This window comes from Micromys minutus (genome assembly GCF_963924665.1).
Source record: "Micromys minutus genome assembly, chromosome: 16".
Lineage (NCBI taxonomy): Eukaryota > Metazoa > Chordata > Mammalia > Rodentia > Muridae > Micromys > Micromys minutus.
This window is the reverse complement of record NC_137985.1, coordinates 31,591,229-31,609,238: the sequence shown is the minus strand read 5'-3', so window position 1 is coordinate 31,609,238 and position 18,010 is coordinate 31,591,229. Positions and strand designations below refer to the sequence as shown.

The following is an 18,010-nucleotide window of genomic DNA, read 5'->3' as shown; positions in this document are numbered from 1 at the left end:
GTTGGGGTTTTGAGGTTTTTGTTTCCTGACTTTTTATTATTTAATATGATTGGGCATTTTGCCTGTATGTACATGTCTGTGCATCATGTGTGTACAGTGCCTGCAGAGGCCAGAAGAAGGCATTGGAATCCCTAGAACCGGGGTTACAGAGGGTTGTGAGCTGTTGTAGTGCTCAGACTTGAACTAGTGTCCTCTGGAAGCAGTTAGTGCTCCTAATTGCTAAATTGTTTCTCTAGCCTCTGGCATTGATTGGTTTTAGTTTGGTTTGGTTTGGTTTGGTTTGGTTTGATTTGGTTTGGTTTAGTTTAGTTTGTTTTTTGTTTTTTCAAGATAAGACTTCTCTTTGTAACAGTCCTGGCTGTCAGAGATGTGCCTACCTCTCTGCCTTGGGAGTGCTAGGATTAGGGCGTGTGCCACCATGCCTGGCCATCACTGGGTTTTTTAAATTTATCTGAAGTTTACTTATTTAAGGATAAAATGGTTTGACACCTGGAATATACTTGGTAATATAAGCGTCTGCTATTGTCTTAATTATCTTGCTGTTGCCTTGATAAGATCCTTTGACTAAAGCAGCTTAAGGGCTAGAGAGATGGCTCAGTGGTTAACTGACTGCTCTTCCAGAAGGTCCTGAGTTCAATTCCCAGCAACCACATGGTGGCTCCCAACCATCTGTAATGGAATCCTATGCCCTCCTCTGGTGTGTCTGAAGATAGCTACAGTGTACTCATATAAATATAGTAAATCTTAAGGAAAAAAAAAAGCAATGTAAGGGTTTATTTTGGCTTATAGTTCAAGTCTATGTGGCAGCAGCCAAGGAAGGCATGGTGGCAGGAGGTTGGCTGTTTACATTATGTCTGTGCTCAAAAAGTAGAGTCTGTAGGAAACACAGCCATGCAAAAGCCTCAGTACTTACCCCAGTGACCTACTTCCTCCAGCAAAGCTCCATCTTTTAAAGGTTTCATAACCTCCTTCAAAGCACCTCTAGCTAGGGATCAAATATTCAAAGTGAGCTTATGTAATACAGTTGACATTCAAACCATAGAATGTAAAGAGTTATAGGTAAGGCAGGGTTGTCTAGGAATATTTTAGCATCTGGGTATTATGCTTGAATTTTATGTACTTAATTACACTTCCCTAAAATATAAGGAAGGAAGGAAGGAAGGAAAGAAGGAAGGAAGGAAGGAAGGAAGGAAGGAAGGAAGGAAGGAAGGAAGAGATTGTTCATAGGTTAAGGCTGCTCATCTAAAGGACTCAGGTTCAATTCTCAGCATTCACATGGCAGCTCAACCAGTCTGTGATTCCAGTTCCAGAAAATCTGATGCCTTCTTCTGCCCTCTGCAGGCACTGAACACACATGGCTAACAGACATGCAGGTGTAATGCCCATGCACATAAATCTAAAATGAATAAATCATAAAAGAAGCAAAACCTCACTCAAGCATATTAAATAAATAATTTAAAATATTTTTAAAAGATGCAATAAATAACATTTTTAGGGGCCCATGGCTCAGTGTGGGAAGGCACTTGCTGCCAAGTCTAGTGATCTGAATTTGATCTCAAGGACCCACATAGTGAAAGAAGAAAACCAACTTTTTATAATGTAATAATACTGGTCTGGATCTTGACATTTAAATCAACATTTGTTTATATACTATAATTTTTATTTCATCAGAAGAAGGTCTTTTTGCTAATGAGTTAAACTGTTTTTTTGCATGATAGATTTTTCTGTTGTTGTTACAAGTAAAAGACACTGTATCAAGACCTGATATACAGCTAATCAACTACTGTTTCAAGCAGCTAAGGCTGGGAGGAGGCTGTCAACTTTTAGTAGAGCTTGTTCAATACCTGTTTTTCTCAAAAGGCACTAGAAATGGCCCTTTATCACAAAGAGGATACTGTCTCTTAAGAGTCAGTGTGAGTGAACATTTGCTGACTGATGTTTCTATTGGATGGAAGAAAACCTAGGCTTGTGTTCTCTAGTATATGCCTGAAGTCTGAAATAGAATGTGCATGTTTTATAGTTGTGTACACAAATAAAAGAATAAGGTGTATGTAATATCCATATTTTAAAAATAGAAATACTCTGCCCATTTCTCCCTCCTCAAAAACAACTATCTGTTTTTTGTTTTTTGTTTTTTTTTTAAGTTTTATGTTTTGGTAGCAACATTCATGTTTCTAAATAATAAGCTGTTCTGTAGAAAACTTTATCTGAGAAGATTGAACACACAGGTCTACTGAGCCTAATTAGGGGACACATACTGCAGTACAGACACCACCAATTTGATGAACCAGTGTGTTTTTCTAGGGTTACTTACAGAAGTATAGGTGAGGAGTTACTCACAGGAACAGAATGATTCAAAGAGAACTTTGAATTACCAAAGCCCACCTCAGCTTGAGTGACAGCTCACACAACAGGGAACCTGGAGACCACCACACAGCGTGCAAACAGCTCCACAGGGTGGAGAGTATCCTTCCCAGGTGCCTTAGTTTGGCTAGGTCTCTTCCAGGCAGCTGATCTGGTCTGAGTCTTGTGGATTTTCTTCTCTGAGAGTCTTCTTCAAAGCTCAGCATGTTTGAGTCTCTGGCAGCTCAGTTTTCTAGTCTTCTGTGCATCTTAGCTTCTGTCAGAAGTAGATGCTCAGACTTCATTTACTTTGGGAGAGTCTAGTGAATCTGGTTGTTAACCGTCCTGTATAAAGACTTCCCTACAGGATGGGACCAAACATTCCAATCTCAGAGGAGACTGTTAACACATCCAAGCATGTGACAGAGAGTATTACTGTGTCCCATTCGGAAAGGTGAGGATTTGGCTCTCTGCTTTCCCTCATGCCATTACAAATGTACCTTCCATCCTCTCCCCTCGCTGTATAATATCACTATATTATAATTTTGCATAGATTGAGATTCAGCACAATTGAACCAGGTTGTAACTGCAATTACTTTGTTATCTGGAGTTATATTGATTCTTTTATATTTGCTAGGTTTTCTGTACAGTTTAGAATTTTTCATCTCTACAAGGGAATTGTTTCTTTTTTAAATTACTGCTTAATTTTATGTTGATACGTGTGTTGGGTAGTGGGGCTCATGGGGGCCAGAAGAAGGAGTCAGATCCTTTGGAGCTGAAGTTAAGGTAATTGTATATTTGAATATACTTTTAAGCAGATACATATAACAGCACACACAGTATAATCACTATTATCTTGCAACACAAGTGTTCTTTTATACTAGTTTCTTTTATTTATTAAATAATTTTATACTAGGAATAGCTATTTTCTGTGTTTTGTGTTATGTACATCTAGATTATCCAATTTAAATGATTTTAAGTATCAGAAATGTATTTGTTCATGGTTCTAGACGCTGTACATTTAAACTTGATCCTAATAAGGTAGCAGCAAAGCCATGCACTTACAGATTTTAGAAGAAAATACGTTGCTTGACCTTCCCGGCTTTTGGTGTTGATCTGCTGCCATGCCTTTTCTCGTAGCTACAGTCGGTCAGCCTTTGTCTGCATCTTCACATTGTCTCCTCTCTGACAAGGACACTTGTGATGGCAGCTAGTGCCCATGAGATTGTTTCCAAATATAAGTGTTCTTAACCGTATCTATAAGTACACTTTTTGCCTTATAAAGTGTCATTTGGAGTTCCAAGGATTGGGACCTAGTATTTTTGGATGGCCAGTATTAAGACTGTTAAAGGTCTTGTCATTGAAAAGGCTTTCATAAGGTTGAAGTTTGGCAGTTAGGGCAATGAAAGAGAAACAGAACACTGTGCCTTTTCTGGCTGCTAGACCAGTTGAAAAACCTGCTTATGACTCAAACTCTAAAAGAAATTAGTAATTGAAGGGAAATGAAGATTCTAAATACCTGTATTTGATGTTTTACAACAGACGTTTGGAATCCTTGACCCAGTGATCCGATAGGTCATTGAAACTTATTTTACTTAACTATAAATAATATAGCTGTGGCTCACTCTGTTGTTTAACCCCAACCGCACAGAACGTGTGCTTGCATTGTGAATGACTGGCTTGATTTCTGTAGCCACCTGCACTCGATCCAAAAGGCTTCCTTTTGGTAGAATAAAGAGCAATGTTTCAAACTTTTTTATCTGACTAGAGGTGTAGCTCTCTAGAACCAGGCACTAAGGAGAAAAGGTAGACTGTGGAACATAGGTCTGATAGTAAGAGTAGTTTTTGTTTTGATCATTAGCTCATTATTAGTAAAAATCATATAGTGTTGCATACTATATTGGTAAGTCACAGTTTTCTTCAAGGAAGATTTGATACCTTTAGCATTTTTAAATGAGTGGGTTAGAAGCATTCCTAGCCTTGCTATAATTCCTTTAACTAGTATAGAAATATTTGTTCTTTATCTGATGCCTTACTTACTTATCCTAAACTAAAAAGATACATAGGTTTTTTTTTCTTCTAAGTAAGTATTATTTGAAGATTTGCGAGAGATATTTGTGCTACTGGAAAAGAAAATAGTTTTGTACTAAAATCACTAGAATAAGGAGTAAATATAAAACTATATGATGGTCACATATCATTTGTTTCTTAGAATAATTAAAACAAGTTGGTTCTTTTATATACATATGCATTCTATATTAACTTAATGTGATGGTTAGCCTTCATTGTCAGCTTGACACAATCTAGAATACCTAGGGAGAGAGTTTTAGTGAGGGACTATCTGCATGAGGTTGGCCTGTGCACATGTCTGTGGAGGGTGTTTCAATTAAATTCATTGAAGTGGAAAGACCCAGCCCACTGAAGTAGTACCATTCCCTAGGCAAAGGGTTCCCTGGAATGAGAAAGGAGGAATCAAATTGATTACAAGCAAGGAATCAAGTGGGCATTTATGCATTAATTTCTTTCTGTTCCTGACTTGCTATTATGTGACTAGCTCTTTGAATTTCCTGCCTTGGTTTCCCTATAATCATGGACTATGACCTGGAATTGTAAGATGAAATAAACCACGTTCCTGTTCCCCACCCCCACCTCAATTACTGAGTTGCCTTTGTCAGGGAATTTTTTTTTTTTTTTTTAATCACAGCAACAGAAGAAATGATATTTAGGAAGGCTTCCTGGATGAAAAGGAAATGAGAAAAGGCTAGTGTTAGTTTTCAAGTGAGGTAGGTAGAGAAAAGACTCATGTAAATAAGGAAGTAAGAGTTTTAGGGACTAGGTATGGAGTCTTATTGAAGGAGTAATAAAAACAGTAATGCACAATGACTAAAGGCAAGGAATGTACTTGCTCAGTAATAAGTATATTTAGATATTTGGCATTTCATGTATAAGAGGTACATATTATTTAAAATAGATTTGATTAATAAACCTTAAGTCAAGTCACTAAGTTACCAAGTTTTATCTTAGAATATTGGTAGCAATATTATAAAGCACTGTAAGCAGATTAAAGTCTCCTTTGCAAGTAATCCTCTTGTCCTAAGCCTGTCATCTTTTAATAACAGAGACCTGATTTCCTGTTGGATCACCCAGTACATTTGGTATTAAGACTTTAACCTGTTTTTGTTTTCTTTTTTCCACTTTCCCTGGCAGCTTAGTCAAACTATGAAACAGGCACGTCACCAGCTGGCATCTCTTAAAACTGTGAGTGAAAAAGAGACATCAGTGCTTCTAAATGGTGAAAGGAAAAGCTCTCCCACCCAAGAGGTATATTCATTTCCAATATGCTGCTTTAAAAAATATGTGAAAGTATAGTTAGCAATTTATTTTTATATCAGCATAATTTAAAAATGCAAAATAATTGCAAGTAATCTTTAATATCCCTTAATAGGGAACACTTGAATTAATTAAGATCTAAATACAGCCATTCTTTAAAAAAAAAAAATCATATGTTTGAATAGTACCTGAAGGTTAGGAAAAACTTGTAGCTGAAAAATGTAGGATATAAAATTACATATTCTATAATGTTAATTAAAAAATATGTTTATTTAACAAATGTTGGCATTATGTTGGTGAAAATAAAGACAGATCTGTCAGGGGACTTCTGTACTAGTATGGAATTATTTAATAAATAAGTAAATAACCAGAATCTGAAATAAGAAGTTGTATGTGATAAAAAAAAAAAAAAAAAAAAAAAAAAAAAAAAAAAAAAAGGAGACAGGGCAAGAATGCTGTGCATACAGACACACTTGGTTAGAAGTGGTACAGGAAGTTAGTACTGCTTTTTTCCCCACGCACTTTCTGGGAGTCAAATTGAGGGCTTCATACTTTTGTATAATATTATAGATAATTTTTATTTCATAATATATGTTTTATTTTCTAATAAGGAAATAGTAAACACTAATTTTATTTGTTTTTCAGAGACAGGGTTTCTCTGTGTAATCTTGGCTGTCTTGGAACTAACTTTGTAGATTAGGCTGGGCTTGAGATCACAAAGATCCCCCTGCCTCTGCCTCCCGAGTGCTGAGTGCTGGGACTAAAATTGTGCACCACCACTGTCTGGTGTGAGTACTATTTTTAATAAAGGAATTTAATTCTAAACTTAAATTTAGAATAAAGAATTAGAAACTAAGTATAGATCCAGGCTTAAAAGTCTAAGTATATTTAGGCTATACTTGTAAAATGATATTGTTTGGATGTCCTGCTTATGATTTTACTTGATGGATGCTCAGTTCCTGTGTTTTTAATGTGCTTGCTCATTAACTTTGATGTTTTGGTGGCAGCATCTTGTAAAGTAGACACTTAGGCTTTTTAATATATTTTATCCATCAACTGTTTCTCATTTCTTTCCCAGTTTCAGTGCCTACTTAGCATATGGCATGGACATACACACTGTGTATTGCTTGACTACAGCGATACATTCAGAGAAATGTGTTGCTAGTCGATTTCCTTATACAAACTAAACGTTACAGCATCATTCATTAGGCGATAGTTTTATGGGACCCCCACCACATAGGTGGGTTTTTCTTTAAGTGTTGCAACATGGCTGTCTCTAAGTTTGCAATTGGCTGGGCACTAAACTATGAATATGTTCCTCTTCTGTATTAATTTAAGTTTAAAAAGCAAATGGGCATCTATATGTTCACATACGGAAGCTCGTCACAGATATAGTCATATGATAGCTTTTCCCCAGTATTCTGTTGTAGCTTTTTAAGTACCTTTTATTTTGTGCCTTGTTTCTTCTTAAACCTGCTATGGATTCAAACTGGTGGGTACCATTGGAAAAAGGATTGGACACTTTCTAATATGCCAGGGAAAAGGTATTGTTAGTTCCTAGAGACTGATATTTTACATTGTTTGGAATATATTCAGACATTTCAATTGGAGTTTTTCTAGAGAAAATACTGTTCACATAATTAATCCTGTAGAAGCAAGAATTAATCCTGAGATAACACCCTCGTACAAACCAGTTGCATACAACAGAGGTGCCATATGAGTGTGACTTATTATTATCATGATGATATTGATAATGAGTTCAGGCTGGCCACTTCTTTCCCGAGAATGCCATGTTCTTTTTCAGACAAAAGAATAGAAATAGATCCATTTCATATAACTGGGAATGATCTATGGAATTAGTGGAACGTTTCTTACACTTACACTTTCATTTATCTCTGACCTGTGTTCTGCCTTCCTATATGTGTGAAGCAGAAACTACCAATCAACAGAAGTACATTGTAACCCAGTTTAACTCTGCAGTCATCCTCTTATTGCACTTTAGTGACATCTATTTGTCATTCTCAGTAAAAATTTGAGATGCAAGTACATGTTCTTGCTTGGCCCCTGTCAGATTGCCAAGACTGAAATTATAGAAAAACTGCAGGTTGTCACTTTTAAAGTTTATATATTCTTCCAGTATATTTTATTCCACATGTTGATGTGTGATTTATTTGTATATTTGAAGTACAAACAACAATTTTCTCTCTATTCTAAGCTACTGTTTATTCTAGATCATCCATAAAGATTGCATATCATAAGGACATTGCTTTCTCTAGATTATTTATATATAGATTGGCTTGTTTTACCTCCCCAGAAAGCCCTTCTTAGAAAACCAGCATATATTAAGATAAATAAATAAACAGGAGAGGAACAGTCCCCCCCCCCCCGTAAGATCCATGTACGCCCTATAACTACAATGTATTGCCAGAACTGTATAGAAAATCAGGTTGAGAAATGTAGATGTAGATGCTTATTTGTATCTCTTTTAAAGGAAATGTTTATTGAAAAATTATAATTGGATCATCTTTTTCATTGTAAAGGTTTAAATGGCCCTTCTGTGTTATGAATATTAGTCTATTAGAAAGTAGACATGTGACCTTCTTCCATTCTGCATACTATCATTTCACTTTGTTAGTAGCATCAGTTTATAGGCTACACATTTGAGCTTTGGAATGGGCTGATTTGTTGTTGTCCTTCTTTGTTTGAATTTTTTGTGTTGTCTCTCCTACCTGTTGATTACCCATCATCAAGTTTTATTCCTAGGTTTCCTAAGGACATTAGATTTTTGGCTCTTACTTTGAGGTCTGTATTTATCTTAAGTTGGTTTTCATGAGAGAATTGAAGAAGTTGTTTATCTCTTTCTCTTTTCATTTGATACCCACTATCTTCATGCCATTTGTTAGAGTTCTTTTCCCAGTGAATTGTCCTGGCACCCTTGTCAAATGTCAGTTCACTATAAATGTGTGGGTTTCTTTCTTACTCCTCATCTTTCTAATATTCTATGTCTGGATGATATGCTTATTAATTCTGTTGGCTTTTTCTGTCTTGCTTTTTTCCTTTAAGTCAGCTGGCATTTTGATAGGGATTCTTAAATCTGTAGATCAACCTGCAATCTTCAGTGTTGAAAATGTGGCCATGGTTGGTGTGTGTGTGTGTGTGTGTATATTCAATAAGGTTTGAGAATATTTCCCAGGCTGGTCTCCACTCATGAGTTCATGTTGTTACCTTCAAGTTCTGGGACTACAGATTATCCACCAAATTTTGTAATATTGCCAGAGAAATGTTGTCTCTCACTATGAATGTGGAATATCTTTTCATGTATTTAGATCTTTAATTTTTTAAAATTATATATTATAGTTTAAAGTGGACAGCCTTGTACTTTATAAACATTTAATGCTATTTGAATACATTCTTCTGTTAGACTTGTTTGCAGTACCTAAAGTATTGTTCTTAAAGTTTCGCTGTACATATATTTTTTCTAATTATTTTTGTAATAGCTACATTGGTTTTTTGTTTTGCTTTGTTTTTATTTTTAATTGTTTGCTTTTTCTTTAGGACCTTGGCGGCAGGAAAATTTCATTTGTTGAGGTAAGTGAGGAGAGAAACAATTTGCTTGTGAGCTGCCAGCAGGATCTCCTTTCTGAAGACAAAGAAAAGGTCTTCAGCAAAGTTCAGGTAAGGCAATAAAATAAACCAAGGCTCTAAGGGCTCCATCTACAGCCTTAGCTACTGGAAGACTAAAGCAGAAGGATGACAAGTGCCAAATCAGCCTTCAGAGTGAGTTCAAGGCCAGCATGAACAATTCTGTGAGAACTTACCCCAAAATAAAAAGAGGATTGAGTATGTAACCCAGTGGTAGAATGTTTGTTATGCATGAAGCCCCAGTTCAGTCACCAGTAATGCAAAAAAGTGTTCTTTAAGAAGTTTGACTTAGGGGCTGGAGAAATGGCTCAGTGGTTAAGAGCACTGACTGCTCTTCCAGAGGTCCTGAGTTCAAATCCCAACAACCACATGGTGGCTCACAACCATCTGTTGTGATCTGATGCCCTCTGCTGGTGTCTGAAGACAGCTACAGTGTGCTCATATATAATAAATAAATCTTTAAAAAAAAAAAAAAGAAGTTTGACTTGGGTTAAGGATTTATGGTGTCTGAAGCTGTTTTAAAGTAGAACAAATACTAACATTTCATCTTTTATTCTAGTTCTGTTTGATTATGATATCATTTAATATTATTTTAGGATTCATAGAAAAAATATGTAGATTTTTGTTACTATCTAACAGTCTCTGTTTTTTTCTTTTTTTAGAAAGTAAAATTCAAAAATCCATTATCTGTTGTGATAAAGGAAGATGAGCAAGAGCAGTTCCATCCGCATAGCCCTCAGGCTGTTCTTCGAGAAGCCCAGAGTTATTTTGTAGAAGTTCAGAGCAGCCTTCCAGAGTCTCAGACTGATGTGGTAGATGTCCAGAATGTTGAGCCTAGAGCTTCAAGAATTGAACCTAAAGCTCCAGGTGGTGAACCAGACACCCAGGCTACTGGATTGGAGTTTCAGACCACAGAGCCAGAGGGCCAGGCTGTTAAGACAGAGATTCAGGACATTCTTAAAGTCCAGGCTATTGAGCTAGATGGGAATACTGAGTTGGAAGCCCAGGATTTTCTACCCTCACACCAGGCCTTTCTATCCAGAGACCAAGATTTTCTGCCCGATTGTCAATACCAGGATTCTTTACCCAAAGATCATTGTGTTCTCCCTAATTACCAGAATGTTTTACCTCATTACCAGGACCAGCATTTTCTACCTGTAGAGCAGGAATTTCTACCTAGAAGCCAACTTGCTTTACCCAAAGAACAGAATCATCCACTCAGATGTCAGAAGCAGGATCTCCCACCTAAAGAACAGTTTCCCCTGCCCAGACATCAGTATTTTTTACCTATATATCAGGACAGAAGAGATCCGCATGTTCTTCCTAAATGTCAGGATCACGATGTTCTTTCCAAAGCCCTGAATTATCTACACAGTTACCAGGAGCAGGATCTTCCACTCCAAAATCAGGTAAAATAGAGCAGGAAGAGGGTACAACATGACTCTCAGTTTGTAGTAAGTTCTACAAGGATTCCTCCACAGTTGACTTGGAGATTCCTAGCTGGGAATGGCAGTTTCTTGATTGATTTTTTTCCCCCAGAACTTTGGGGTTCTTACAAAATATTATAGTAAAGTCAGCAGTGTATTTCATTTATCTGGGAGATTTATGTATAAAAAAATGATTCTTTATTAGGATAAAGATTTCTGGAAGCTATCATCTTTTTTTTTTCTTACAACTTTATTTAAAAAAGAGAGATGTACATGTACAGAATTTTAAAAGCATTTTGGCATAACATTATATGAATATATTTTTGTCAGTACTTAATTCTTTTAGAGGTTTGATAGCATGCATTGAAATCTTACTAGTTACCATAAGCATAAAGTATATGTAGAACAGAATGTAACATGGAAACAGTCGGAGTTTTCTTGGTGTGTATAGATTAAACATAATGATTTTTGAATACCAAAAATTGCCACAAGGCTATATTCTTAGCTCTTGAATTATTAATGATTTAAGGTCCAGGAGTACCACACTCTGAGAGGGTGCTATACAGTTATTTTTTTTCTAAGAAGGACTGAGGCAGCCATTATCTTTCAACACAAGCTCCAGGACAGTTTTTTGCTAGAGGTCATTTAGAGGGGAAGGAAGAAGTTGACGTCAGAGGACAGCACTTGGGATTGTGGTTGGCCTAATGTCACTCCAGCCAATGGTCTAAGCTAAGCTGTTATTCTTAATTCTGCAACCAGCACATGTGTTTGCTTTTTTTTTTTTTTTTAAGCAAATATGGAAAAGCCAGAATTGGTTCTGAGAGATAGACAAGGGAGGGAAGCACTTGCTCTGATGTCTGTCAAGATCTCCGTGGGTACTATCAGGCCTCCATCAGCAAGGCAGAGCAGAAAAAGGACAGATTAGTAGAAACTTAACTGTTTGGTGTTTAACTTAGATCTTCTAAGACTCTCAGCTGAACTTCAGAATTGACAAAAAATGGCTACCTGTCATTATATTTCATATTATTCTGAACTTAAAAGTTACTTTGGGGTTTTCACCAGTCTTAAATATCATTTCTGTCATATTATTCTGCTACACAATGTATTTTTTTTCTTTTAGGAAGTAAGCTTTAAGGAGCTATTCTCTGATATAACAGATGGGGAAGGGAGAGGAATATTTTTTCTGACAAGTTACCAGTGTCTACCTCCCAAACCACAAGTCCAGCACTTTATCAGAGACAAAGTAGGGCAGAATGGCATTAGTGGGAATGTAGTCTAAGTTCTGTTAGAATGACACTCTGCTTTAAGAAGGATGAACATTCGGTGTAAACCTTCGAGAAATCAGTTCTTGGTGCTCTCTTTTTTTTTTTCTATCTTGCACCTAATAGTACTATAACCCTGGTTTATTTAGTGAATCATGTAAGTCAAATAAATTCTCCTAAAGTCAGTTAACTGTTGTAATTTACAAGGGTCATTCTCTATTACTGATTCCCATAGTATTATCACAAACCCATGGCCCTGACATGAACATAAAAAGTAGTAGTTGACCTTAAGCTATTTTAAGGTTTGGTGAGTTTGTTAGACTCTCTTGTGTGTGGTTTAGGATGAAGAATTAAAATGGAAGGATTTCGATTAAGTGTGTAGCATTGTCATTGGTTCTAGATTTCCAAGGAGTTCTCACTGAAGCACTTTTACAGTCATGAAAGATTTGACTAGCTTATTACTCCATGGCTGGATGATGATGATGATGTTATTATTGTCATTATTATTGTTTTGTTGTCTTTTAGGATATGTTTCTCAAGCAACCCTCAACTTTTATGGTGAGAGAGAGAGGAGATGAGTTGCCTCTGGAGTGTCTTCAGTATGCTCCACCTCAGATGCAGGGCCAAGTCTTCCTTGGAGAACAGGTAGAGAGAAGCTACAGAATGAGGACCATAGCACCTGAGAAAGAAGAGGGACCGTTATTCCAGTCAGGATTTGTCAAGCCAGCTTTTATGTGCAATACACAGACTTAAGGCTAAGAGCAAAGTGTTTAGGTATTTTGAAATGTGCCAAAATAATCTGTGGTGTGCTTTAAAATAATCCTAAGAAGTTGGAGAGGTTACTGGAGAGATGGCTCAGTGGTTTAGAGCATTCCAGAGGATCAAGTTCAGTTCCCAGCACTCACTGTGGCTCACAGCCTTCTATTGCTCCAGTTCCAGGGAATCCAGTGTCCCCTTCTGACTTCCGCAGGCACTGGGCATACATGTAGTGCACAGTCATACACATAGCAAAGCTTACACATGAAAAATGCATGCAGAAAATAAATTTTAAAAATAGTTGGAGAAGTCATAGATGAAAAGATAAAGGTTGCGAACAAGGACACCATCAGAAATTTATTACATTAGTTTGTTCCTACTTCATGGTGAATTTGGAAATTTTTGTGAGACAGATACACATACACCACATATCCTCTGTTCTGTCATTAGTCTAGAAGTTTCTCTTGTATTAGAATGAGCCCATTATTTCTATAGAGACAGTTTGTAGTTCCTTTTGATTGAGTATATCAGACAGACTTTATCTGGAGAGAAGTGGAGGATTGCATGAGGAGTTGCTTTGGAAGACTGTACTCATGTTTCATACAGTATTTGAGACCTGTCCTTTCCAGGAGAGTAAGTAGAAGTGGAGGTAGTAAAGAGTGTGCTGCAGAGAACAAAACGCTTAGGTTTGGACTCAAGACTTGACAAGCAGTGCAGTAATTGCTTCAGCTATAGACTGTTAAGGCCAAAAATCATGAGCAAAGAACAGAAACGACTGCCTTTTGTTCTGTTTGCCATTCTGATCAATTAAAACTACTACAGTCCTCATCATAAGCTTCCATTGTTGCTGTAGATGTTATCCAAGTGTTTGGGCAACTTATATTGATATTCATATTGTCTTACAGTACAGGAGCTATGAGCTGGCATCACATAATATGATAGATGAAAGATAGCAGAAGGCATTGTGTACTATGGATCATATGAAATCCAGGACTCACTGCTGGCAAGCAGGTAGACTGGCATTTAGTACAGATGGTGTGAGCAGTGGGAACAATTGCTGTCTTTATTAATAACATTTTTAAAGCGATAGTACCTTCATGAAGTATTAACAATAGCCAAAACAATTTTAGAATCTTAAATTCATTATCTTCCTGAATTCCTAAAATGACCTGGGAGATACTGATATGATCCTTGTCTTATAGGTAAAATTTACAATTGTTTTACAGATGGTGCTAAGATTGATAGTGACAGGAAATGTTTCTACTTTTATGGTATATAACAGATCAGAACATTCTTGCTTATTTAGATTACCTGGGGCTATGACAGAAGCCTGTAGTATTTTTCACTATTATGTTCCCATTTACACAATTTGATGTGTGTTTCAGAGCCAGCAGCCATCTGTTAGGACAGCTGAAAGGCGGCAAGAGGATTTGTATCTCAGTGGTCATGAACGTGTTCCACCCAGACAGTGGAGAGACACATGCAGCAGGCATCAGGTAGGGCAGACCGCAGAGTATGTATGCTGGTGCAGATATCTTACTAAGTAGGGAGGCTGATCAAAAACCACATTTTTGTGAAGGTTATCTTAGAGTTTGTACCAGAACTTCTTAGGGTAGCATTGGCCAAAGTTTAAGGATATTGAATTAAGATCTCTAGTGTTAAAAGAAATGTCACAAGGCTGTGATCTTACGTATTTCTACTAAAATTCTACTACCTTCTATATTGTTTCTATTTGTGGGTTTATGAGTTATTTTAGAATTAAAGGCTCAAGGTGAGTAGTAGTGTTAGGGTGCCTGAAAGAGATCAACAAATTTCCTCTTGGCCTCTTTAAAGGAGTCAAATATAGGAAATAGATGTGGGCTGAGGTTTTTGCTGAATTGCTGCTCTTTGGAACTTTTAGTATGGGCTGCAAGGTTGGCCTAGGATGTGCTGTCATAGCTTCTTCAACACTGTCATCTATACAGTCTGAAGGACTGAGGGACGACGCCCTTTATCAGTTCATTCTGTCTGTTATAGTTTAGTTTAAAATGTCCCCAAAGGCTCATTTGAAGGCTTGGTCTCCAGCTGGTAGTGCTCTTGAGAAGTGATTGGATCGTGAAGGTACTGGCCTCATAAATGGGCTCTTAGAAGGTGAAGAGTAATATAAAAGATCTTCACTAGGCATGTAACTTGGAGGAATGTACCCTTTTCCTGGCCTTTGCCTGTGTCACTCATTCCTGTCTGTGTGAAATGTGTCATTTTGCTCTACTGTATGCTCCTGCCATTATGATCTGTCTTACATGGTCCCAGACAATAATCCTGTATCATGGTCCCAGAAGCAAAACATTCATTTGACCTTAGGCTGAGATCTCTGAAACTAAGCCCACATAAGTCTTTAAAGCCTCCCTTAGTTTACTTTATCAAGAATTTTGTTGCATAAAGAAAATCAAAAGCTGGGCATGGTGGCATATATCTTTCTTTAATCACAGCACTTGAGGCCAGCCTGGTCTACATAGACCCTGTCTCAGAAAAAAAAAAAAAAAAAAAAAAAAAAAAGGAAACCAAAGCTTTCACAACTATTACTGCTGTTATTAGTTATTAGTTATTTTTGCCAACATTACATAATCTGACTATATTAGATCAAGAGTGGTTTCTTTTTGGATATATATTCTACATGCATTTATTTTTTCTTGTAGACTCGTTCCATTAATTATCTTATATCATGAATGTATCTTAAACTGTTTCTCTTGTATAGATGTTCTCAAGTGTTTTCCATTTAAACGAATAAACAAAAAACCCAGAACTATTTTGGACCAGAGAGTATGGGTCGTTAGTAGAGAGCTTGCCTAGCATGCCCAAGGACCTTCCTTCCTTCTCCAGCACCACAGACACAGAATGGAAACAAGAGTCCTTGAGCTCTACAGACAGTGGTTTTGAAGATACATGATTCTTCATGATACTTACCAAATTGGGATCTGCAAATAATTTTAGTGATCATAACAACTAGTTTTTTAAAGAAAACAATGATAACTAACTCCTTTTTATCTTTCACTGACTTAAACATATAGGCAATTTTTCAGTCCTTACCAATATGCTCTATACTTCTGATCTCTGAGACAACAACTTAAAGAAGGAAATATTTATTTTGGTTCATGATTTTAAAAGGTTCACTCCATAGATTTTTGGGCAGAATATCATTGTGGCAGTAATATGTGAAGGGGGCATTCAAGTCATGGTAGACAGAAAGAGAGGAAGAGACTGGGGACCCAGTATAACCTTCACTGTCACATTCCTAATGGACTACTTCCTTCAGCTCAGCCTCACCTTACCTCCTGAATGTTCTAAAGCCTACCAAAATAGCACTGCTAGCTAGGGACCAGTGTATGAACATCTGGGGTAGCAGAGGAGCAAGTCATATTCTAAGCATACCTGCTTTGAAAATTTCTTCCATTTCCTATGTTACCTTTTTATTCTGCAAGTATTCATTTGTATGCAAATATTAATGTAGTGCAATTTGTTTTTCTTTATGTTACCTATATTTTTTATATCCTATTCAGGAAATCGTTAAATGTGGTGTTAAATAGCTTTCCCCTCTTCTAGGCACATACGCTAGAATTGTTTGTTTTCTTACATTATTTACATCTCTTAATCTGATTCATGTTAATTTTTGTAAATGGTATATATTAAAGGCTGAACTTTATTTTTTTTTTTGTATGTGAATAGCCATTTCCCTAATGCTCTTTGTTGAAGAGACTCTTCCCCACTGGATGGTCTTGACTTCCTTATCTAGAGCAATTGTTCATATGGCTTATTTATGGTCATTTAATTAGTATACATTTTATATTTGTTTTATATATTTCTGTATTAAGGTCTTAATTTAATTTCTATGGCTTGGCTAGGGATATAATCTAGTTGTAGAGTGTTTGCTTAAGCCCCTGGATTTTAGCCCCTGCACCACAAAAAGAAAATATATGTGGTTGATCTTAACGATCTCAGCCAGTAACATGATAACTCAAACCTGAATAAAACTTGTCTCGAATGTATTTTCTCTGTGAGGCACATAACCACCTCCACCCACTGTACACACATCTCTTGTGCTAGAAATTGAATCCACATCACAGCCTTTCTATGCTTAGGAGTGATAATATATCTGCAGTATAATGGAAGTGGGGTCATGTTACCAGAGATATTACCAACAAAATGCACAAAAACACATGAGATTTGTCACCAAGTAGACTGCAGAAAAGATGCTTATTTATGTCACAAGAGCTGAAACAGCCCCATCTGGGAGCATGCGTTCTTTTATGACTCAGATCTCTCATGTCTCTGCATGTCTGCAAAGGAATACATGAGTACTGTGAATGTTGGGGTTACATGTAGATTTGGATGAGTGTAATTTGTGGGTATGATTTTGAGTTACAGATGTACAGTTGAGTATTTTGTGAGTACTTACAGGGTTGGGAGCAGGCACGGTCAGTATGAGAACATTTTCATCATAGCCAAAAGATTCTGTTGCCTGGAGTTCCATAGCCCTCCCTCCAGTACTAAAGACCAATAATTAAAAAAAAAAGACTTATTTATTACATACAAGTACACTGTAGCTGTCTTTAGACACACCAGAAGAAGACATTGGCTTTCATTACAGATGGTTGAGTCACCATGTGGTTGCAAGACTTTTTCTAGAAGCTATAGTAGGTAATCAGCCCCAGTTTCTCCAGTGCCATACCAGACAGACATGGAGAGGAGTCACAGAGCTGTTGGCAGTTTTGTCACATTTTGTCACTGGACTTTGTAGCAGGTCTATGAGGAGTATCGGTCGGGACTGAGCCCTGAACAGCAGGCTCTGCTGGCAATCCAGTCTGGAGTGGATCAAGAAGAAGACAAAAAAGAGGTATGCCATGGTACTGCTTCTGAATTCTGTGTGAAGTTGGAAGCAGTCCACTAGTCTAACTCATTAGAACAACAGATTCCAGGTAATTCTCCTGGAATTCTCCAGCTCTGAAGACAGAGCTCAGCAGGTAAGAGCACGCTGCCCTTTGAGAAAACCTGAGTTCAGTTCCCAGCCCCTACATGCTTACAACCACCTACAGCACCAGTCTCAGACGATCTGATGCCTTCTGGCCTTTGCAAGGAGTGTATATGCACTTGACACACAGGCATACATACATGCAAAACAACATTGCCAACCTGCACAAGAGAAATGAAAGATTTGAGTAACCCAAAATACATGTTGCCTGTTGAGACATATAAAAATAAATAAATATTTTTTTA

The 18,010-nt window shown here is 37.0% G+C and overlaps 1 protein-coding gene across 1 annotated transcript in view; it reads left to right on the top strand.

The window, feature by feature from the left end:
* The window catches only part of CCDC15 (coiled-coil domain containing 15), a gene marked incomplete at both ends in the record, with an annotated part of 58,693 nt that overhangs the window by 10,763 nt on the left and 29,920 nt on the right, over positions 1-18,010 (top strand). Inside the window, 7 exons of the mRNA XM_080930546.1 lie at positions 5,551-5,664; positions 9,229-9,348; positions 9,978-10,724; positions 11,863-11,985; positions 12,530-12,649; positions 14,146-14,256; positions 17,535-17,630. Coding sequence (XP_080786672.1) covers positions 5,551-5,664; positions 9,229-9,348; positions 9,978-10,724; positions 11,863-11,985; positions 12,530-12,649; positions 14,146-14,256; positions 17,535-17,630 — 1,431 coding nt within the window. The remainder of the gene's footprint in view (positions 1-5,550; positions 5,665-9,228; positions 9,349-9,977; positions 10,725-11,862; positions 11,986-12,529; positions 12,650-14,145; positions 14,257-17,534; positions 17,631-18,010) is intronic.